The 25,126-nt window shown below is 39.9% G+C and overlaps 1 protein-coding gene across 2 annotated transcripts in view; it reads right to left on the bottom strand.

The window, feature by feature from the left end:
• Positions 1–25,126, bottom strand: part of obscnb (obscurin, cytoskeletal calmodulin and titin-interacting RhoGEF b) — an 802,448-nt gene that overhangs the window by 290,513 nt on the left and 486,809 nt on the right. Inside the window, exons 61-62 of one of the 2 annotated variants that reach the window (XM_072576281.1) lie at positions 22,970–23,242; positions 16,853–17,119 (exon numbers count right to left, since the gene is read on the bottom strand). In XM_072576281.1, coding sequence (XP_072432382.1) covers positions 16,853–17,119; positions 22,970–23,242 — 540 coding nt within the window. The remainder of the gene's footprint in view (positions 1–16,852; positions 17,120–22,969; positions 23,243–25,126) is intronic. The other variant, XM_072576282.1, reaches the window with a different exon arrangement.

Raw genomic sequence — 25,126 nt, 5'->3', positions numbered from 1 at the left:
GGTTTCCCTTGTCTTTTCTAGCCTTCTTGTTATAATATACTGCAACTGTGACCACAAGACGTTAAAGCAGAAGTGGGTTATTAAGCCTATCAAGTCTGTTTTGCCACTTAATGAGATCATGGGTGATCTGATAATCCTCAACTCCACTTTCCTACATTTTTCCCATAACTCTTCATTCCCGTACTGTTAAAAATCTGTCTATCTCAGCCTTGACAAAACTTAACAGCCAACAGCTACAGCACTCGATGGTAAGAATTCCACAGATTCACTGCCTTCTGGGAGAGGAAATTCCTCTTAAATGGACGACTCCATGTGCTAACGTTATATCCTCTAGTTTTGGATTCTCCCATAAGGGAAAACAACCTCTCAGCATCGATCTTGCCAAGCTGCTTAAGAACTAAGGTTCCTAAAATACTCCTAAACTACAATAGGTACAGCTGCAACATACTCAACTTCTCATCAGAAGAAAATCCTTCATGGGATCAACCTGGTGAACTTCCTCCGTATCCAAAATATTTTCTCTTTAAAGGCTGTCTTTTGTGCAATTGGTTTTGCCTGCGTTATGATGATAAATCAGAATCCTGAAATCCATATAAATACTGAACTTTTTATGCCAAACCAATGTATTTATTTGCTTTGATTTATTGTAATCACATGCACAGTGAAAAGCTTTGTTTTGCAAGCAGTAAAGACAGATCATAGCAAATGGAGGACTGCTACAACCAAAAGACGATGTGATTGTAATTTCACAGACTGGCAGAGTTCTTTGTCGACCCACAGAATTCCCTAAGGCCAGGGAAACATAAAACAGAAAGAGTAAAATGGAAAGAATGAAGACAGGATGACTTTCCATAACTTCTCTTCACAGAAAGCCATTTCTTGTGACATGTCTGTACCCCTATTTGATACTTGAACCACCTGACTGATCTCATTCAGCAGAACCAGATCCTTTCTCATTGTTCTGAAAAACGCACTAATACAGAAAACTTTCAAAAACACACTTTATAAATTCCTCCCCAAATCTGCCCTTAAGTATGCCAGTCTAAATTGGAATGTCTCTAACTATACATAAGGTATATTTCTTGCATCTCTGTAATTCTATTGCAAATTTATTTCTCAGTATCTTTTCCATAAATTAGAGGCTTATAGAATACACCCAGTAGAGTAATGGTTGAAATAGTTCTGCAAACAATTGTCAAGGCTAGTGGGCTAGATTGCTAAGCACTATCTTGGAGACTCAAAAAAAAGCACTGGTTTGTGTAGTGACTGGAATGAGGTCAGCCATGTAGACCTCATAAAATGTGTGTTCCCCGATTTGGCTGTTAACCTGGTCTAATCATAGAGTCCTGGCTGAAAGATATAAGTAGGAATGTCAGAAGTTCTACTCACTCTAGGAGCCAGCTCTGTGCTACCTGGGTCAGTGTCATGTACTATGCAAATGTAAATAAAAGGTACTTGGTAATGGGATATCAGTCTTTGTAGAGTTATTTCAGTATGGTTAAACAGAAGAGTTAGAATGCCGTTGATCTCAGATGAAACATGCAAGGAGGTGGACAAGATATGGAAGAACAAAAACACAAATGAAGTTAAACAAAAACATGGAAAGCTAAACAATGAGCTAAGAAGAGAGACCGACCAGGCAAGAGAGAAGTGGTGGCAGAAACTACAAATAAATAGAAATTGTGAGAACAGCAGAAGGAGAGATAAAAAGCACTAAAGCAAATTGATACTGCAAATGGTATACTACTTACAGAATCTGAGGGAGTAAAGAATAGATAGAAAAAGTTAAAGATCTACATCACAAAGGTAGCAAACAAACTTATTTAGAAAGAAGACATTTCACAGGAAGTTTTAAGAGCCGAACTTTTGGAATGTGAATTATTCAAAGTTACAAGACAACTGATGCCAGAAAAAGCAGGATGATACAATACCCCTGAAAAATTATGAAAGGACTTCATTTGGGTTCAGAATGAGTTATAGAACTAAAGGGGCTATAGCAAGAATGAGAGCTTCAGGCAAAAGAAGCTTTTTTTTCTCTCTTTTTCCCCATCACTAAATTAGCTGCAGTATTCTTTCACCTGTAAATCACTTGAGTTTTGCAATTAACTAATTTCCTATAAAGCCCATTAAAGGGCGAGGCAGACCAATGCAAAAGGAGCAAGAAGTTTACACCTGTTCTGTGCATCATGAAGATTTTGACTGGCTGAACTGGAACCAGATGTTAAAGTGCTCACAGCAATCAATCAGAGTTGATTAGAAAAATAAAAGAATGATTAGAGCGCTGAACATAGGACAGACTGCTTCAAATAGAACAGTATTTGGTAAAGCTGAGTGTGGGGAAGACAAGGCTATATACTAGCATGACTGGTCTTTACCATCCATATGCAAGGCATGATTAAAGAGGTACTATATGAGTAAAGCAATATATTAAAGTAAGAAATTAACTGGTGAAGATAGTGAATCTGTTACAACACTTCTGTGAAATTCATAGGGAGCCAGACCCCAGTGGTTGTCATACAGAATGGAGTGGTAAAAGCTGATTAATAAAAATAAATGTAAAAAAAAATCTTAATTTTGAAAAGTGAAAGACGTAATTTTTGGAAAATAGAGATTGAAGTAAATGGTCAACAGTTGGAATAGATATCACAGTTAAGTACCTGGGATACCTAAGTTAAAGACGACATAAGAAGTCAAAGTTAGCATAACAAAGAATTGCTGTAAGTATCAAACTTAAGAATATTTACAAGATTGTGATTTTTAGAATTTAGAAATAAAATGTAGGTTAAAATCTAAATCTTACTGAGAGCTAGAACTCATTATCCTGAAGAAGAAAATAAGAAGGGAAAATCATTTTGGCAAACCATAAAGTAGACAGGAGAGACCCAAGGCTTGTGCCACAAACCCTGCCAGGCCCAGGACTAGATAGAAAGGGGGTTTTGGAAGATATGTTTTGCTGTATGGGATGGAAAAGTGGGAAAATTAGAATATTGATAGTTTTGAATGTTGTGAAATTTAAATTCATACAGTCATCAAGATCTACAGCACAGAAAAATGTCCTTTGGCCCATCAAATCCGTGCCAGTCAGAAACAACCATCTAACTATTCTAATCACATTTTCTAGCACTTGGCAAATAGCGAATAGGTCTCGGCATTTTGAAGAAGCAAGGAACATCCCAAATAGATACAGCACAAGACCAGTGAAAAAGATCTCAGGATAGTGAAATTGGAATGATCGTTAGTGAATATCATCAAAAAGAGACTGGAAGATTGGACTAACCATCTGTTAAGGGTTGGAGAACTTATAGAATTAAATGATTGAAAGAAAATTAGAGGCCTCCAGAGCAAAGCATTAAAAAGAATAATGCCAGACAACTTGAACTTGAAAACAGGAAACTCTTACAAGCAACTGGAAAAGACCATGTAGTATTATGTCAGGTGGAGAAACTAAATGAAGACATATCGTTATGAAAATCGTTATTACTATTACTTTGCGGTGGTATCTCTATTGCTTCTTTACCCTAACCAAATAGATTCTTAAAAATCACATAACACCAGGTTATAGTCCAACAGGTTTAATTGGAAGCACACTAGCTTTCGGAGCATTGCTCCTTCATCAGGTGATAGTGGAGGGCTCAAACCTAACAGAATTTATAGCAAAAAGTTACAGTGTGATGTAACTGAAATTATACATTGAAAAATTGATTGTCTGTTAAGTCTTTCATCTGTTTGAATACCATGATAGTTTCACTTCTTACATGTGTAAATCACAGAACCTTTTATTTAAAAGTTGCATTCTCAGGTTAGCTGTTAACAATGAGTGATAGTTAGACAATATATTGAAGGTGTTAGCCCCCTGTGTTCTTTGTCTATGCCATGATGTTTAGATTGATTCTAATCTAAAAAGTGAGATAATGGAGTTTTACATGAATTCATGCAGTTTTTGAGCAAAGTACAATGTAACCCTGCAAGTATAAATTCATCCCACAAAATATATGTGTGCATGTGTGTGTGTCTGTCTGTCTGGATTGGGGATTGAGAGTGTGAGCAAGTGTTATGTGTGTGTGTAGTGAGTGTAGAGTGTCTTAAGTCTGTGAGGGGGTGCATGTGTAAGTGTGTGAGTGTGTGTCTGTGTAAATATGTGTATGTGTGTGGATTTCTGTGTGCTCGTCTGTGTATATATGTGTATGTGTGTATAGGAGTGCCTGTGTGTGTGTGTGTGTGTGTGTGTAGTGCAATGGTGGTCACCTGTAATATGACATGAACCCAAGGTCAAGGTTGAGGCCCTCCCTATGGGTACCGACCTTAGCTATCCACCTCTGCTCAGCCACATTTTGCTGCTGCCTGTCCCGAAGTCTGCCTTTGAGGATGGTAACCTGAAGGTCCGAGGTCGAATGTCCTGGACCGCTGAAGTGTTCCCCAACTGGGAGGGAACACTCCTGTCTGTTGATTGTTGTGTGGTGCCCATTCGTCCGTTGTCGTAGCCTTTGCTCGGTTTCCCCAATGTACCATGCCTCAGGGCATCCTTGCCTGCAACGTATAAGGTAGACAACATTGGCTGAGTCACATGTGTACCTGCCATGTACAAGGTGAGAAGTGTCCCCCACGAGTAATGGTGGTATCTATGTCCACACTCTGACACGTCTTGCAGCGCCTACCGTGACAGGGTTGTATGGAGTTGTCCTGAGAGCCGGGCAATTTGCTACGAACAATGATCTGTTTGAGGTTTGGCGGTTGTTCAAAGGCAAGTAGTGGAGGTGTGGGAAGGTCTTGGTGAGGTACTCATCCTCATTGATAATGTGTTGCAGGTCACGAAGAACATGGCGTAGATTTTCAGCTCCTGGGAAATACTGAACACGAAGGGTACCCTGTTGGTTGCAGCACGTGTCTGTCTCCTGAGGAGGTCATTACGGTTCCTTGCTGTGGCACATCAGAACTGGTGGTCGATGAGTTGGGCATCCCTGAGTACTTCCAGGTGTCCATCACGTTTCTCTTCATCTGAGCAGATCTGGTGTATGCGTAGGGCTTGTCCATAGGGGATGGCTGTTTTAATATGTTTTGGGTGAAAGCTGGAGAAGTGTAGCATTGTGAGATTGTCAGTGGGTTTGCGGTAGAGTGTGGTGCTGAGGTGTCCATCCTTGATGGAGATGCATGTGTCCAAGAATGAGACAGATAGTCGAGAGTAGTCCATGGTGAGTTTGATGGTGGGATGGAACTTGTTGATGTCACTGTGTAGTTTTATCAATGACTCCTCGCCACAGGTCCAGAGGAAGAAAATGTCGTCAATGTACCTGGTGTATAATGTTGGTTGGAGATCCTGCATAGAGAAGAAGTCTTGTTCGAACTTGTGCATAAAAATGTTGGCATATTGGGGTGCAAATTTGGTTCCCATGACTGTTCCATGTGTCTGGATGAAGAACTGGTTGTCAAATGTGAAGACATTGTGAACAAGGATAAAGCAGATGAGTTGTAGGATAGTGTTTGGAGATTGGCAGTTGTTGGTGTTGAGTACTGAGGCTGTTGCCGCGATGCCATCATTGTGGGGGATGCTGGTGTAGAGTGCGGAAACGTTCATTGTGATGAGGAATGTTCCTGGTTCAACTGGTCCATGGGTGCTGAGTTTCTGTAAGAAATCCGTAGTGTCGCGACAGAAGCTGGGGATCCCCTGTACAATAGGTTTCAAGATGCCTTCAACATAGATGGAGAGATTCTCATACCGGGTCCCATTGCCCGACACAATGGGACATTCTGGTGTACCTTTGGAAAGCAGTAAAAGTTGCCTACACGAGAAGTACATGGGATGAGGGCTCGCAGGGAACTCCTGAATGACTGGATCCAAAGTTCTGATCAATGTATTTAATTCACGGGCGTGTTTTTGGTTGGATTCATGTAAAACTCTGAGCTCAAAAACTGCATGGATTCATGTGAAACTCCGTTATCTCCCTTTTTAGATTAGAATCAATCTAAACATCGTGGCATAGATAGAGAACACAGGGGGCTAACACCTTCAGCATATTGGTAAAAACAATGACTGCAGATGCTGAAAACCAAATACTGGATTAGTGGTGCTGGAAGAGCACAGCAGTTCAGGCAGCATCCAACGAGCAGCGAAATCGACGTTTCGGGCAAAAGCCCTTCATCAGGAATAAAGGCAGTGAGCCTGAAGCGTGGAGAGATATCACCCATTGTTAACAGCTAACCTGAGAATGCAACTTTAAAAAAAAGGTTTGTGATTTACACATGAAAGAAGTGAAACTATCATGGTATTCAAACAGATGAAAGACTTAACAGACAATCACTTTTTCAATGTATAATTTCAGTTACATCACACTGTAAATTTTTGCTATAAATTCTGTGTTACGATCGAGCCCTCCACTATCACCTGATGAAGGAGCGTCGCTCCGAAAGCTCGTGTGCTTCCAATTAAACCTGTACTATAACATGGTGTTGTGTGATTTTTAACTTTGTACACCCCAGTCCAACAACGGCATCTCCAAATCACAAATAGATTCTGTCCTTGACTCCATTAGACATTCTCCAACTCCAGCAAATAGAATATAACCCTTAATAAATACTGTTATACCTCTTGCTGTCCGTCCTCATTTATCTTCGCAAGCACCTGTTGAGGAATATTTTTATATCTGGTCCTGCCTTTTTTTTTGAGAGAGAATTTCATTATTGCTTCAACATCACATTCTGCCAATAGTGAGTTTGCATCTCACCAAGCTTATTTAACACACTTTGAAAAATGTGTTCACAGAAATGTACCAATTTTGACGTTATTGCTTTTCCTCTTATTCTTACCCCATCTAATACCTTACAATTTCTGACACTATTGGTTATTTGTCTCTCCCAATACATTGTGCACCTTATTTTTCCTTCTATAATGTTACTTTCTTGTTCCTATCTGCCAATTAGTTTATTTAGTCCCTAATAATAGTATTAGCAAACTGCCCTGCAAGGACATTGATTTTGGTACTGTTCAGATGTAACCCTTCTAGCCTAAACAGATCACATCACTCTTTGAACCTAGATTTCTTGCATAGGTAGGCCCATTGTTCTATCTGTCCCACGTGCATTGCACAAATTTTGAAATGCAAAACAGCTTCAAGATGGGTGCTAAACACCACACAGCTCGGTTGCCTTTTATGTCCGGCAACAATGTTAATACTGTTTGACCAACATACTGCTTGCAAATGCTGGCTAAAACAGCTTTATATTTCCTGTCATATGTAGTCTTATTGTAATTATCTAAAATAAAGAGAACCTTACAAACAATATTCGTGATAATCAAATCTCAATGAAGGTTTACTGTTTCCAATTAAAAGTTTTTTTGGTTGTTCTTTGCCAATCTTACGCACTCGGTGCTATTTATTTAGTTAATTTCTCTTCCTGAAACCCTTAAACCAAGTGCTAACACAGTTCAGATTTGTTAACATGGATTCCACCAACTGCTTTTCCACAGACTTCTGCTTCTGGAGCTTTTCTCTGACAAGCATCCAGTCACTCATGATGTCCTCTGCCCTACCTGATTTGGAGACTGCTTCACAAGGCTGCTACTTTTACAAGCCTCATTCTCTCAAAATGATCTGCTCCACTCTCTGAAAGAAGTCTGCCCAATCTCTGATCTCCTGGATGAAAGCAGAGATGCCAGTGAACCGAGCGGAGACACCAGTGGCACATTGCGGAATGGGGGTAGTGGCCTAGTGTGGAAGCGCAGTGGCAGCAGCCAGTACGCAAACCACATGGAGGCCCCCTGTGTTGGTATGCTGTGGATAGCCTTTGGAGAAAGGCTGTGTTGTTTGTCTTTTTAACTTTGCTTCTTGTTTTCCTAACCTATGGTCATATTATGTATAGCGGTAAATGTAACTTCTTTTTCTTCATTTCTCTATTCTGTAACAAAGGATTGTACCTAGGTATATTTGCACCTAAAATGGCACTGTAAGTGGTAACGTAAAAACTTTTCATTATACTTATCTGAATACACGTGAAAATAAAGCTAATTCATTCACTAAAAATCTTGCTGTCTCTTCCAGAGGACACCTTGTTGTTTGACAACAGTCCTTGTTTCTCTCTTCTATCCTTGTCTCTAAAATACTTTAATATTCATCTCAAGGGTTTTAAAAGCCACATTTAAATGCATGAAAAAATTTCCAGAAAATCCTAACTACTCACACAACTAAAAATTTAAACTAAAACTATGTCTTCCTGCGAGAGAGAGAGAAAGAGAACCCACACAGTTACTTCCTTTGATGCTTGAATTTGTGTGTCGCTGGACATCGGAATGCATCTGGGAAAATGGTTAAACAGTGAAAGTCACAACTGATCTTGGAGGAACTACTGGGCGAAGTTCACAGCACAGAATCAGATAAGCTAAGTGTTGTTTTAAGTGTGGCCTACAGAGAATCTGCAGTAGTGAATAGTGGGTTCTTTCTTGATTAGATGTTTTTGGAGACATTTCTCTTGATTAAACTTAAAATATAAGCCATAACTATTAATTTAAGCTGGGGCAGTGTTTGTAGAGGAACAAGACAGTGTTATTTTCTGGGTCAGTAGATTGTGAAGGAGCAAAAATGGCCTTTAGTAGAGTGATATGTACTTCATGTCAGATGTGGGAGTTTAAAGAGAATTTAAGGGTTACTGCGGATTATATCTGCCATAAATGCTGCTGGCTGCAAATTTTATCAGATCGAATGGATTGGTTGGAGAAATAATTAGAAGCAATGAGGAATTTGCAACAGCAACAGTATGTGATAGATGGCAGTTATAGGAAGGGGGGAAAAGTCACATAGATGGGTTAACTTCAGGAAAGATAAGAGAGGTAGGCAGCTAGTGCAGAAGTTTTTTGTGGATATAGCCATTTCAAACAGGTGTACTGTTTTGGAAAATGTAGGGGGTGATGGATTCTCAGGGGAACGTAGCATGAACAGCCAAGTTTCTGGTATTGAGACTGGTTCTAATGCAATGAGGGGTACATCGGCTTCCAAGCTATCAGTCATGTTAGGAAATTCTGTAGTCCGAGGTACAAAGAGACGTTTCTATAGCCAGCAGTGTAAAAGCAGAATGGTATGTTGCTTCCCTGGTGCCAGGATCAAGGATGTCTCAGAGAGGGTGCAGAATGTTCTCACATAGGAGAGGGGCCAACAAGAGGTCATTGTTCACACTGGAACCAACGACATAGGAAGGGGAAAAGGTTGAGATTCTGACAGAGAGTTAGACAGGAATTTAAAAAGGAGGTTCTCGAGAATAGCAATATCTGGATTACTCCTGGTGCTACGACCTAGTGAGGGCAGGAATAGGAGAGTAGAGCAATTGAATGCATGGCTGAGGAGCTAGTGTATGGGGGAAGGACTCACATTTTTGGATCATTGGAATCTCTTTTGGGGTAGAAGTGACCTGTACAAGAAGGACGGATTGCACCTAAATTGGAAAGGGACTAATATAATGGAAGGAAGATTTGCTTGAGCTGCTCGGGGGATTTAAACCAGTAAGGTTGGGGACCCTTCGACATACTGTGTCAGGAAACCCTCCTGTACACATTGGACAAAAACTGATCCATCTGACATACTAGAGTTAAAGCATTTCCAGTCAATGTTGGGGAAGTTAAAGTCCCCCATAATGACCATCCTGTTCCTTTCACTCCTACCCAGAGTAATTTTGCTAATCTTCTCTTCCATTTCCCTGGAACTCTGCGGAGGTTTATTTGCTACAGCTGCTCAGGAGGATTTAAACTAGTAAGGGACCCAGGGAGATAGTGAGGAAAGAGATCAATCTGAGACTGCTACAGTTGAGAACAGAAGTGAGTCAAACAGTCAGGGAAGGCAGGGAAAGGTAGGACTAATAAATTAAACTGCATTTATTTCAATGCAAGGGGCCGAACAGGGAAGGCAGATGAACTCAGGGCATGGTTAGGAATATGGGACTGGGATATCATAGCAATTACAGAAATATGGCTCAGGGATGGGCAGAACTGGCAGCTTAATGGTGGCACAGTGGTTAGCACTGTTGTCTCACAGCGCCAGAGACCCGGGTTAAATTCCCGCCTCAGGCAAATCTCTGTGTGGAGTTTGCACATTTTCCCCGTGTCTGCGTGGGTTTCCTCCGGGTGCTCTGGTTTCCTCCCAAAATCCAAAACTGTGCAGGTTAGGTGAACTGGCCATGCTAAATTGTCCGTAGTGTTAGGTGAAGGGGTAAATGTAGGGGAATGGATCTGGGTGGGTTGCACTTCGGCGGGTCGGTGTGGCCATGTTGGACCGAAGGGCCTGTTTCCACACTGTAAGTAATCTAATCTAATCTAATAATGTTCTAGGATATAAATACTAAAGGATAGAAAGGGAAGCAAGAGAAGAGGGGTGGGCAGGGGGTGGCATTTTTGATAAGGGATAGCATTACAGTTGTACTGAGGGAGGATATTCCCGGAAATACATCCAGGGAAGTTATTTGGGTGGAACTGAGAAATAAGAAAGGGATGATAACCTTATTGGGATTGTATTATAGACCCCCTAATAGTCAGAGGGAAATTGAGAAACAAACTTGTAAGGAGATCTCAGCTATCTGTAAGAAAAATAGGGTGGTTATAGCAGGGGATTTTAACTTTCCAAACATTGACTGGGACTGCCATAGTGTTAAGGGTTTAGGTGGAGAGGAATTTGTTAAGTGTGTACAAGATAATTTTCTGATTCAGTATGTGGACGTACCTACTAGAGAAGGTGCAAAACTTGACTTGCTCTTGGAAAATAAGGCAGGGCAGGCGACTGAGGTATCAGTGGGGGAGCACTTTGGGGCCAGCGACCATAATTCTATTAGATTTAAAATAGTGATGGAAAAGGATAGACCAGATCTAAAAGTTGAAGTTCTAAACTCGAGAAAGGCCAATTTTGACGGTATTAGGCAAGAACTTTCAAAAGCTGATTGGGGGCAGATGTTCACAGGTAAAGGGACGGCTGGAAAATGGGAAGCCTTCAGGAATGAGATAACGAGAACCCAGAGAAAATATATTCCTGTTAGGGTGAAAGGAAAGGCTGGTAGGTATAGGGAATGCTGGATGACTAAAGAAATTGAGGGTTTGGTTAAGAAAAAGAAGGAAGCATATGTAAGGTATAGACAGGATAGATCGAGTGAATCCTAAGAAGAGTATAAAGGAAGTAGGAATATACTTAAGAGGGAATCAGGAGGGCAAAAAGGGGACATGAGATAGCTTTGGCAAATAGAATTAAGGAGAATCCAAAGGATTTTTACAAATATATTAAGGACAAAAGGGTAACTAGGAAGAGAATAGGGCCCCTCAAAGATCAGCAAGGTGGTCTTTGTGAGGAGCTGCAGAAAATGGGGGAGATACTAAATGAGTATTTTGCATCAGTATTTACTGTGGAAAAGGATATGGAAGACACAGACTGTAGGGAAATACATGGTGACATGTTGCAAAATGCCCATATTACAGAGGAGGAAATGCTGGATGTCTTGAAATGCATAAAAGTGGATAAATCCCCAGCACTGATCAGGTGTACCTGAGAACTCTGTGGGAAGCTGGAGCAGTGATTGCTGGGCCTCTTGCTGAGATATTTGTATCATCAATAGTCACAGGTGAGGTGCCGGAAGATTGGAAGTTGGCTAACGTGGTGCCACTGTTTAAATAGGGTGGTAAGGACAAGCCAGGGAACTACAGACCAGTGAGCCTGACGTCAGTGGTGGGCAAGTTGTTGGAGGGAATCCTGAGGGACAGGATGTACATGTATTTGGAAAGGCAAGGACTGATTAGAGTTAGTCAATATGGTTTTGTGCATGGGAAATCATGTCTCACAAACTTGATTGAGTTTTTTTGAGGAAGTAACAAAGAGGATTGATGAGGGCAGAGCAGTAGATGTGATCTATATGGACTTCAGAAAGGTGTTCCACAAGGTTCCCCACAGGGGACTGATTAGCAAGGTTAGATCTAATGGAATACAGGGATAACTAGCCATTTGAATACAGAACTGGCTCTAAGGTAGAAGACAGAGGGTGGTGGTGGAGGGTTGTTTTTCAGACTGGAGGCCTGTGACCAGTGGAGTGCCACAAGGATTGGTGTTAGGCCCTCTACTTTTTGTCATTTACATAAATGATTTGGATGCAAGCATATGAAGTACAGTTAGTACGTTTGCAGATGACACCAAAATTGGAGGTGTAGTGGACAGCAAAGAGGGTTACCTCAGATTACAACAGGATCTTGACCAGATGGGCCATTGGGCTGAAAAGTGGCAGATGAAGTTTAATTCACATAAATGCAAGGTGTTGCATTTTGGGAAATCAAATCTTATCAGGACTTATACACTTAATGGTAAGGTCCTGGAAAGCGTTGCTGAACAAAGAGACCTTGGAATGCAGGTTCATAGCTACTTAAAAGTGGAGTTGCAGGTGAATAGGATAGTGAAGAAGGCGTTTGGTATGCTTTATTGGTCAGAGTATTGAGTACAGGAGTTGGGAGGTCATGTTGCGGCTGTACAGGACATTGGTTAGGCCACTGTTGGAATATTGCGGCAATTCTGGTCTCCTTCCTATCGGAAAGATGTTGTGAAACTGAAAGGGTTCAGAAAAGATTTACAAGGATGTTCTGGATTAGTGGTGCTGGAAGAGCACAGCAGTTCAGGCAGCATCCAAGGACCAGCGAAATCGACGTTTCGGAAAAGCCCGAAACGTCGATTTCGCTGGTCCTCGGATGCTGCCTGAACTGCTGTGCTCTTCCAGCACCACTAATCCAGAATCTGGTTTCCAGCATCTGCAGTCATTGTTTTTACAAGGATGTTGCCATGGTTGGAGGATTTGATCTATAGGGAGAGGCTGAACAGGCTGGTGCTGTTTTCCCTGTAGTGTGAGAGGCTGAGGGGTGACCTTATAGAGGTTTACAAAATTATGAGGGGCATGGATAGGATAAATAGGCAAAGTCTTTTCCCTGGGGTCGGGGAGTCCAGAACTAGAGGGCTTAGGTTTAGGGTGAGAGGGGAAAGATATAAAAGAGACCTACGGGACAATGTTTTCACGCAGAGGGTGGTACATGTTTAGAATGAGCTGCCAGAGGAAGTGGTGGAGGCTAGTACGATTGCAGCATTTAAGAGGCATTTGGATGGGTATATGAATAAGAAGGGTTTGGAGGGATATGGGCCGGGTGATGGCAGGTAGGACTAGATTGGGTTGGGATATCTGGTCTGCATGGACGGGTTGGACCGAAGGGGCTGTTTCCATGCTGTACATCACTATGACTCTCTGACTCTATGACCCATTAGTGCACAGAATATAGAAGTACAAATCAAATTTAAAGATTTGTATCATTTTTCCATTTTTGAACCTAAGTTAGCATAAAATAAAAGCATTGGCGAAAGTGAGGACTGTAGATGCTGGAGATTAGAGTCAAGAGCGTTGTGCTGGAAAAGCACAGCACATCAGACAGCATCCGAGAAGCAGAAGAATCGACATTTTGGGCAAAAGGCCTTCATCCAGGGCTTTTGCTCAAAACATTAATTCTGCTCAAAAATAAAGCATGGACATTCACAACAACTTCATTTCTGTGAATAAAGGAAAGATATTCAAGTCTTTCAGCTATTTTGAATTTAGGGGAGGTGGTGTTGACAACTATATAACCACTGTTGATTGTTGTAAAAACCCATCTGGTTCAGTAATGTCCTTCAGGAAAGGTAATCTACTGGCCTACATGTAACTCTACACTCAAAGCAATGTGGTTAACTCTTACCTGTCTCTAGGCAATTAGGGATGGACAATAAATGCTGCTCTGCCAGTGACACCCATATCCCATGAAATAATACTTTAAAAATCCAGAAAAATGGGGAGTGTATATCTCTCTGTCACTTTCCCAATGGCGACATCTTCGCATATCTTATTCTGGTGCTATGAATCTCATCTCTCTTTTCCTCTTTTATGTTTCCCTACCAATTATTTCAAGCTTTCCCCAAAAATGCTATTAGCAAACCATCCCACAAAGATTTTTAAAAATTCATTCATGGGTGTCAGTTCAAGCCAGAACTGTCCATCTCTAACTGCCCTGAAATGACTTTCTGGGTCATTTAAGACAGCAATTAAGATTCATCCACACTATTGTGGGTCTGGAGTCACATTAGAATGGGAATGCTTAACTTGGAAAAAAAAGTTAACATACCAACCAAACAGCACAGCTTTACTACTCTAGTATAAGTTGTTGTGATTGTTTAAAATTTGGCATTCTTGCTTTTACATCAAGTGTAAAACAAAACATTTCATCTACATGTTTCTTTGTTCAGCAATATTCAAGTTTATGGAAGAGGCCCTTTGGCCAAAGCTACACTATTTCTACACTAACTCCACTTTCCAGCAGTAAGCCCACAGCCTTAAATGTTTTGATATTTCAAGTGCACATCCAAGTACTTTTTAAAGGTTGTGAGGTTATCTGCCTCAACTAATCTCCCAACCAGCACATTCCAGATTCCACTAATTTCTGGGTGAAAGAGATTTCCCTCGAATGCTCTCTAAATCTCCTGCCTTTCACCTTAAAAATGTGGCTCTTAGTTATTGACCCTTCAACTTAGGGAAAAACTGTTATCTATTCACCCCATCCATGCCCCTCACAGTTTTATATACCTCAAACAGATCCTCTACTAATGTTCTGTGCCCCAAAGAGCTTATCCAGCCTCTCTTTGTAGCTGAACTGCTCTATCCGGGGCATCATTCTGGTGAATCTCCTTTGCACTCCCTCTAGTGCAATCACATCTTTCCTATAATGCAACAACCAGAACTGCATACAGTACTCCAGCTATGTCCTAACAAAAATCCTGTACAGCTCCAACATCATCTCCCTGCTGTTATAATCTATGCCAAAAGGCAGTGCCCCATATGCCTTCTTAACTATCCTATTCGCCCATTCTGTTATATTCAGGGACTTGTGGACAAACACCCCAAGATTCCTCTGTTCATCCTAGCGTCCTGCCTTTGTATTCCCTTGTCTTGTTTCATCTTCCAAAATGCGGCCTCACAACTATCAGGGTTAAATTCCATCTGTCATTGATCAATCCATCTGACAAACCCAACTGACCTCCTGTAACCTCCTGCATCCTCACTGTCAGCAACCCAGCCAAGCTTTGTGTCATCCACAAACTTATCTTTCCCTCGACATTCTTATCCACTGCCTCTGATCTCCTGTTGTAGGCATATGTGATTGATTCGGTGAAGTTTTTGGTCAATGGTGACTTGTAGGACACAGACCATGAAGGATTCAGTGATAGCAATGTTGATGGAATGTCAAAAAGAGATGATTAGATTCTTGTAGAGATGGTCACTGCCTGCTCCTCAGATGCTGCCTGATCTGCTGTGCTTTTCCAACACCACTCTAATCTTGACTCCTACAATTACTGTCATGGGCAGGTATAGCTGCAGTGATTAGATTTGTAAGATCAAGCTCAGGTAGGTTTTTCCCATCTGTTGGTTCTCTCATGGTATGCTGCAAGCCCAGTTTAGCAGCAATGTACCTTACAGCATGTGTATTTATAAAATTCTTACGCTGCATTGCAGTGTGAAGTATACTACAGCTTATTTTACTGCCCTTAGCAATGGAGAAAGTGAGGACTGCAGATGCTGGAAATCAGAGTCGAAAAGTGTGGTGCTGGAAAAGCATAGCTAGTCAGGCAGCATCCAAGGAGCAGGAGAGACAACATTAAGAGCTTAGGCTCAAAACATCGACTCTCCTACTCCTCGGATGCTGCCTGATCGGCTATGCTATTCCAGCACTACATTTTTGTACTCTGCCCTTAGCAATGTACTAGTTGCATCATGAAACAAAATTCTCTCTTAAATGTACATCTGTTAAAAACATACTGTAGGAGTGACTGTTGCAAAATAATCTGTTGTTGTGCACTTATGGCCATTATGTAAGGTTTAAGTGGGAGGGTGTTCCGTTATATGATATCTGAGGAACATGGATGGTACTGTAAAATGCGAGTATCTGATCTCAGATTTGCACTCAGAGCGGATTCAACTTTATACCTGTCATGCTGTTCTGCTGACCTTCATTAAAGTTTTCCAAAATTTACTGCCATGAAGAAATTCATTCCATTAATGAAAATATAAACAATAAAGAGTAGCACAAATAAATTATAAAGCTAAGAGTCTAAACGTGACCTAATTTGGCATGAAACCTACTTGGCTAGTTTAATATTAACTGCTAAACTCTAACTCTTATTGCTAAAGGGGTTGCAAAAGTAATCATTGAAGTTTGGTTTGTGGATCCAATAAATTTTCTATTATTCAGAGCTTCTAACCACTAATAGTTCTTCATCACTTTCTCCCTCTTAAAATATACTGTTCCGTACTTAATTCTTCCAGCAAGTTTGTTCTCAGTCACTCATTTAGGAGTCTTTCTGAATAATCTTCGCTTATAAACCAAAGATGCAAAGGTTTGCAATTCAATCATAGAACATTTATAATACAGAGGGAGGCACTGACAAATTTACACAAATTTACTTGGCAATGTTTTAAAAAGGGGTATTCAGTAGGCACAGCAGAAAGTTTTGGAAATAGGAGAAACAATAAATGTGTTTCTGATTGAATGAGATGATTCTGATTGTATTTCAGTGTATTTAGAAATGTAGGTTATAGGGTTAGAACTAAGGATGCAAATTGCCACAGTGGTGGAAAATAGTTAATGGCAGAATAAGATTAATTAATATGTGGTTGTTTAATAATTCTAAGCCTAGGTTTTAAGGCCTATCATTATAAGTATATCCTTAACAAATATATCCTTCTGTGTTTTGTTTATCTTCTTACAATATTAAATTTACATTTATTATTGAGCACAAAATATACTGTTTTAGGGGCTATATTATATGTCTCCAGGGCTCACCTGGAACACTGAGTACTGCAGCAACTTTTGTTCCAGCTGCTTCACAAGTATACGTCCCACTATCCGTTGGGGTGACATCACAGATTTTCAGTTTTGCTACATTCCAGTCCTGGTCAATAATCACGCGATGACCATCAGCCTGAACCTCTTTGTCATTTCTTCTCCACACAGCCTTGACTGGTCTGGAGTACTGACAGATAAACTCTGCTGTACCATGTTCCTCTCTAATAATATCTTCCATTTCGCTTACTACCTCAACCGTTGGATCTGTCAATCAATATGCCACAGGAGATTTATTAGCAGCACTGAAAAAAAGCCCAATATTTGAAAGTTAATTTATCCTAAACATGTAACAATATTAAATCTTGTAGAATTCACAGCTAACATCCTTTTTTTATTGCTTCCTGGTTCACTGATGATAATTCACATCAGAGTGCTGAAAGTAGAAAGTGTCAGCTACAACATTTAATTTATTTTATAAGGTTACTAATAAGATCACAGTTAACACTGAGATAAATTTAATCACAAAGCTTTGAAAAATATATTTGTAATAATGTATAGAACTCCAAACTTACAGTAAGTAAAAGCTACCTGAAATTTTGATAGAACCAAATAAACTTATTTCATGAGTCTTTGAATATCATTCAAAGATGAAAGTTAAAGTCAACATCTCTAACTAATCAATTGCTTAGTGTATCAGAAATATCTACAGCACTTCACAAGAATTCTTGAACAGCTAGGAAGAGAAAAGGGCCTTGACATTCAACAAGGCATTCACAGTTTCAACTGAATGCTCAGTCTTGTGGAATTTTCCGGTCATTTATTTCTCAAACCTCTGATAAAGGGAATCTTCTGACTTTTCCTTTTGCTATTAAATTCCTAACAATTTTGTAAACCCTCTATTATACAATACACATTGATTGGAAAATTTGTACTTGTCAATTGTGCCATACAAAGATGTATGTCCATTAAAGAATGCCTCCGGCAGTAACTGAGTAAAGTTAGATTTAAACAAGGTTAAATTTACTCTGTTCAACAACTTTACTGCTGCCACATTGTATTCACTCAATTCCACTGTGAATTAGATAAGTCATTTAAAGTATACAAGTCAAATGGTTAATCATGTAACTCCTGTGAGCAAAACTGTTGTTAAACAATCAACAGCAGAGTCAAAAAGTCCATTTATCAGACCAGTCCTGAACATGCTAGTTACCATAGGAATGGACTGATATAACCAAACTTCGATGGAAGGATGGCCTCTGACAATATAAAGGGATTAATGTAAGTGTAACTGAAAGGTATGAACACTGTTAACGTATTATCAACCAATCTCAAGTTCTGGCACAAGATCCAAAAGAAGGCATACAATTTATAAAGACCATAATGTTAAGGCATGAATACTGCTGTGAGGTTGTTTCATGGATCATTTAATGGTTGCGAGAAAGGTTAAAGGTTAAATAAATGAATGCCCTATGTTGCAAAATGTTAGTAGGATGTAGCAAGAAAGGTGTAAAAGACAACTGCAGTTTTATGCCACCATGGAAAAGAATGCATCTCAAGAATTTCCAACGGCTAGATTAACCTTGGAAGCTTGCAGAAAAGCAAGGATGAGAACAAGAACTGAAATGCTTAATTAGTGTTCATATCTCAGAACGTTCATAAGCAAACTAAATACTGCAAGTTTCCACAGACAGCATATGACAGTTTGCTTTTTGACAATGAAATGAGAGAAATATTAGCAATAATGCTAGTAAAATCTGTATTTAAACTTTTATGTTTGCTTATCTAAGCAGATGAGACCTTGGTTGAACATCTGATCTGAACGACAATCTGAGTATGACTATAAAACATAACACACAATATTTAAGTTTAGCTGCAGTTTAAATTGTACTGTGACTATAAAGAAATTAAGAGTTAGTTCAAAAAACAAACTTACCTGGACCTCTTATTGACATGATACTGCTCTGTCTCAGACTGTTAGTTGGCATGCAGTTATAATGACATAAGCATCTGAAATAGCTTACTGCAGATCAACTTGTCTGCTCAATTTCAGACTCTCTTCCTCTGCAGCAGGTGATCTACTGACCCTCACCATGTCTGCACATTCCCCACTGTGCTCATTCATATCAATGATTCATTTTACCCCTTATTAAAATAAATGTCCTTCAGTAATAAATGTGCAATTTTTATAACATTGAATATGTGCAGAAAAATACTGGGTAAGTGGCTTCTTAATACAGTATACAAAGCAACAACATTTACTTGATTATTTTAAAATCACTGCACAAATTTATTACTTGCCGCTTCATCAGTACCTAGTATTACCATATTAATAAATGAATAATGTGTCATTCTCCAGTATAAAACTATTTGGATTTAATCTAATTCTAAATAAGATTTACAGGTTCATCAATTGAACCCCAACTGCTAGAAAAGGGTTCTCTGCATGCTTTTCTTTTGCAATCTCATTTAAAGAAAATATTTCTCCAGATGTTGTCCAGAAACAAACTTTATTGGTTATTTGAGAAGGTGACCAAACAGGTGGATGACGGAAAAACAGTTGATGTGGTGTAAATGGATTTCAGAGAAGCATTTGATAAGGTTACCCACAGTAGCCAATTGCACAAAATACATAGGCATGGTATTGAGGGTGATTTAGCGGTTTGGATCAGAGGTTGGCTAACTGTAAAAAGACAGAGAGTGGTGGATGATGGGAAATGTTCATTCTGAAGTTCAGTTGCTAATGGTGTACCGTAAGGATCTCTTTTGGGGCCACTGCTGTTTATCATTTATATAAATGACCTGCACAAGGGCATAGTAGGATGGGTTAGTAAATTTGCGGACAACACTAAAGTCGGTGGAATAGTGGACAGTGCAGAATGTTGTTGCAGGTTACAGAAGTACATAGGTAAGCTGCAGAGCTAGGGTGAAAGGTGGCAAATGCAATTTAATGCAGAAAAGTGTGAGGTGATTCACTTTGGAAGGAGCAACAGAAATAAAGAGTACTGGGCTTCTAGTAAGATTCTTGGTCGTGTGGATGAGCAGAGAGACCCCCGTGTCCGTGTACATAGATTCCTGAAAGTTGTCAACCAGGTTGATAGGGTGGTTAAAAAGGTATATGGTGTGTTAGCTTTTATTGGTAGAGGGATTGAGTTTTGGACCCATGGGGTCATGTGCAGCTGTACAAAACTCTGGTGTGGCTGCACTTGCAGTATTGTGTACAGTTCTGGTCGCCGCATTATAGACAGGATGTGGAAGGATTCGAAAGGGTGCAGAGGAGATTCACCAGGATGTTGCCTGGTATGGAGGGAAGGTCCCATGAGAGAAGAAGGTTGAGAGGTGAATTAATTGAGACAAAAAGATGATCAGAGGATTAGATAGGGTGGACAGTGAGACACACCCTGTACTGAAGCACAAGGTGGGTGCTTGTCCCTGTGTGCAAAGCACCATGGCAGCAGCATTGCAATGAAAGGTATCAGTGAGCTCCAAGGTATCCTTGACAAGTCCCATATCCCACCTACATTTTTTCCTCTGATGGTGATGGCTAGCACGAGGGGACACAGCTTTAAATTGAGGGGTGATAGATATAGGACTGATGTCAGAGGTAGGTTCTTTACTCAGAAGTAAGGGCGTAGAATGCCCTGCCTACAACAATAGTAGATACGCCAACTTTAAGGGCATTTAAATGGTCATTAAATAAACATATGGATGATAATGGAATAGTGTAGGTTATATGAGCTTCAAATTGGTTTCACAGGTTGGCGCAACATCAAGGGTCAAACAGCCTGCATTGTGCTGTAATGTTCTATATTCTACGTGCAAGAGTTGAGGAATGAACAAAGAATAAAGGGAGAACAGGAATATTTCCCCAACTGTGGAAGATAACATTTGGCCTCCCCGCTGATCATGACTTCTCTACTTTCCCCAACTCCATTCCCAGAACTTTGACCTCCCCATGCATGATTGCAGCCAACCTACCCCATAAATACTAATCTCTTCCTTCTCCTTCCCCCCTCCCATGCCTCCAAAATCCAATCCCACCACTTTTGAAATCTTTCAACATAGTTTCACTCCCCAAAACTCCTTTCATGCCCTCATTTCCATTTGTCTTCGCCTGACAAGACGTAAAAATCTGAAATTGCTCACCTCAAATCAATCCATAAGAAATCATTGGCCATTTAAACGTTGAACAGAATTTTCCCAAAACAAATCACCTGAGGGTCAATTTCAGGGAGTTCAATGGAAGGTTTCTCTCCATGAGCTTTAGTAACTTTTCTAATGCAATTTTATACTACTCACTTCATTAGATATGTATCATGCTTCCACAGTAGTGCTCTTGCATGGCAGTCTGCTTAGCCATGGTGAAATGTTCACTGTTTAGGGATCTTACAACAATCACGCTTGGGTGTAGTATTTACAAACAAATCTGCACACTATGTGAAGTGCTGCTATTCTGATCTGAAGTCACACTGGGTCAGTATGGTGTCACAGTCTGGCACACGTCAGTTTCACCATTTTCTCTCAGCTACCTCATACTTAATCTAAGCTTGCCATTGCACCCACCTCCTACCAAGTCCCATGGTCAAGCACTCTTAATGTTGCATGCACTATCTTCCCATAATGGCTCTCACCCACACCATCCCTATAAACCACTAACCATTCCTGCATTCTGCTCTTCTTCACTCACCTAGGACACATCAACACCATTCCTGATTGATAAACCAGTCCCTGAACTGACCACAGTCCCCTTGACTGCTTATTCTTACCACACATGACAAAATGTCTGGGTATGTGTCTCAGCAAGGCAAGGTATGGCAGAGTTGCTATGAGCAGCCTAGCAGGTGCAAAATAAATCAGTGGTGAGACAGCAAGCTAAAAGCTCTGAGACACACCCTGTACTGAAGCACAAGGTGGGTGCTTGTCCCTGTGTGCAAAGCACCATGGCAGCAGCATTGCAATGAAAGATATCAGTGAGCTCCAAGGTATCCTTGACAAGTCCCATATCCCACCTTCATTTTAAGGGCCAGATGGCTTACAAAGATGGCTGTTAAGAGATGAGGATTGCCTCTGCAAAGATGAATGCTGGTTTCATTACTCAAACTCTTTACTGAGGTTGATTGCAGATAAAACACAGCCCATGCTGAAGAACTGGGAGTAAGTCCGTAACTTTTCAAGGAGGAAGATAAGGACACTAATAGGAGGAATATTAACTTCAGCATTTAAAGATCTGCAGTATCAGGTGTAACTAGTCAGACACAACTTAACTGACATCCAATCAAAACAGATGTGAGCCAGGCGTAGTAATCATTCGTTGACTATAAATTTATTGTTACTCAAAGGCAAGTGACCCCTGTCCTCAAACGAATGCAGATTTTCTGTTCTCTCTTCGTTTTTGGTATTGTTCAACAAAAGTGAAGGTGATCATTAAGTTAAACGCCTTCTATGTGTGTTGCTCCTATATTTAACAATGAGAAGGTGTTATGCTACATTGGGTGTTAGGATATGAGTAGCACTTACTAGACAGGGTGATAAAATTGATGACATTGATCAGACAGGTGATGACATAACAATACATTTATTAATGAGAACATATATTTGCAAAGACGTGTCACCTATGCCACCTGTGTGCCCTCAGAAGCTTCAGCTTTTCATTCCTCTTCCACTATGTGCACTGTGAAGGGTAGCTCCTGGCTGGCAGCACTTGACCTGGTACACAGCTGGGCTTTAAAATTAGCACAGTACTTAAAAATCTTGGCAGTGGTGATTGTTTACACAAATTCTAAGCACACAATAGTGCAAACTGGGTACCTTGGAGATGTGGTGCATATGTAATGAGGCAAGTGCAAGGCATAGCATTAGATGACTTGCTAGAACTCATGGAGAGAAACCAGCCATGGTATTCCCTAAAATCGGTACCTAGCCAAATTTTAGCAAAAGTCAATCCATAGCCAACAGTTCTGTAATTCACACATCAGTATGATCCATCTATTGACTCACTGTTTAAATCCAAAATGAGATCCATATCACCTCTTACAATCTGAAATAGCAAAGGCATGCAGCGAAACCATCAGTATTCAGAAAATAATAGTTACAACAAATCTTTATCTGACCAAATACCTTTAACTAATAATTTTGCTGAAGAAATAAGTGACCCAGCCTTAAATGTCACTGTTCCGGAGTCATCGGTTCCCAGGCTCTGTAACGTTAATGTATGGATATTTCCATCTTGAACAGATATCTCATTCAGATCATTATTCTGTAGGGGTGAGCCATCCAACCACCACTGCACATTTTCCACATCCTTGTGCGAAAGTTCGCAACTAAATGTGGCTGACTCACCAGCAAAGACATCAGTATTCTTTAAACCAGAAACTATTTTAATATCGTGCTCTGGAAAATAAAATGAAAAAGTCTTAAAAATAAACATTTATTGGCAATTTGCTGATCAACTGCATCCAATAACAAATAAAAATACATATGTACAGTCAGTTAGAGCAGTTAGCAAAAAGATATAAATCTATATAACTAGCCTGTGATTCCGGTATGTGAGCAATTTCATATTTAGTAAGCAACTTTCTTTCCAGAAGTATATTATAAGAGATAGGAGTCAAACCTGTGAAAAGTAGCTTGACACAATCATAAAATGAAGACATTTTATATTTTATTCAAAGGATTCAGGAAGATTCATGGGTCAATATAAGTTTCTAATGTTGCAGAAGATAAAGACCTTTCAAGTTTAGACTTCATGAAGTTAACTAATGCAATGACTACTAAATATTGTATTAAATTCTCCAACTACACTGATTGCACAGGTGTCTTATGTTCCAGGTACAGAAATCATTTACTCCTCATTTTTATAAAGCTGTGTTGTTAAATACATTTAGTAGAAATCATTTTGAACAATCTGCACTACTATTACAATATTATTAAACAGTTAAATGGATCAAATCCAGTTCGCTATTTCATTTAGCAAAGCATTTTTTTCCCTGATTGGTTCACTCATTACCAAAAAAAATCTATACCTGAAGAAAAACATCTGCAAATTAATGCCTTCCACTCTCAGTGTCACTTAAAAGTAGAGATCCAGAATCCTGTTGCATTTTAAAGAATTATCGAGCATTCTTAATACTACTTCAGTGGCCTTTAATTAACTAAAGAACATGTTTTCCATTGCTAATTGTTATAGATTTTGAACTGGGCACCAAGAATTTAATAAAATGTGAGGCTGGAGAACCTGAAATAAAACAGGAAGTGCTGAAGGAACTCTGCAGGTCTGGTAGCATTTGCAGAGAGAGAAACAGAGCGAGTATTTCATGATCTTTCAAGTTCATACATGAATTCTCTTCGGAATTATCCACAGATGCTGTCAGAATTTCTGAATTTGACCAGCATTTTCTGTTTTATTGCACCAAGGATTTAAGCTGTTCTGCTATTTAAATCCATTTCACATTCAAACTAACAAATCAGGAGCAGGGGAATGCCATTCAACAAGATGACGGCTGGTCTGAAAACATCCTCAAATCTACATTCCTACTTACCCTGATACGTTTTCAACACTTCCTTCTCTTGAATCTATTTTCCTCCACCTTAGAACTATTAAAGCTGTTCTGCTGTTCAAATCCATTTCACATTCAAACCAACAAATCAGGAGCAGGGCTACACCATTCAGCTCCTCAGCCATTCAATAAGATTACTGCTGATCTGATTACATCCTCACCTCATCCTTACCACTCGAAGAGAAAAGAATTCACTTAATCTGTTTTGTAGGCGATTTCTGAATTTTAAACAGTCACTCCTGGATCAAGATCCTCCCAGAAAAGGAAACACCCTCTTCATATTTACCTTGTCAAGATCCTTCAGAATTTTAATCAAATCATCTCTTAGTCTTCTAAATTCCAGTGGACACGTGCCTAGCTTGTCCAACTTTTTTTTAAACAAGACAATCCACCTATTCCAATTATTGGTCTGATAAACCTTCTCTGAGCTGCTTACAATCCATGTATGTCCTTCCTTAAGGAAGGTAACCACTACTGTGAACAGTACTCTGGATTCCCATCACAAAAAATTATAACATTCTATTAACTTTTCTAATTACCTGCAACATGATATGTTAAGATTTTGGAGTGCAGGTTCATAGCTCCTTGAAAGTGGAGTCGCAGGTAGATAGGATAGTGAAGAAGGCATTTGGTATGCTTTCCTTTATTGGTCAGAATATTGAGTACAGGAGTTGGGAGATCATGTTGCGGCTGTACAGGACATTGGTTAGGTCTTTTT

This window comes from Chiloscyllium punctatum, chromosome 8 (assembly GCF_047496795.1).
Source record: "Chiloscyllium punctatum isolate Juve2018m chromosome 8, sChiPun1.3, whole genome shotgun sequence".
NCBI classification, from domain to species: Eukaryota; Metazoa; Chordata; class Chondrichthyes; order Orectolobiformes; family Hemiscylliidae; genus Chiloscyllium; species Chiloscyllium punctatum.
This window is presented reverse-complemented; position numbering and strand designations above follow the sequence as displayed.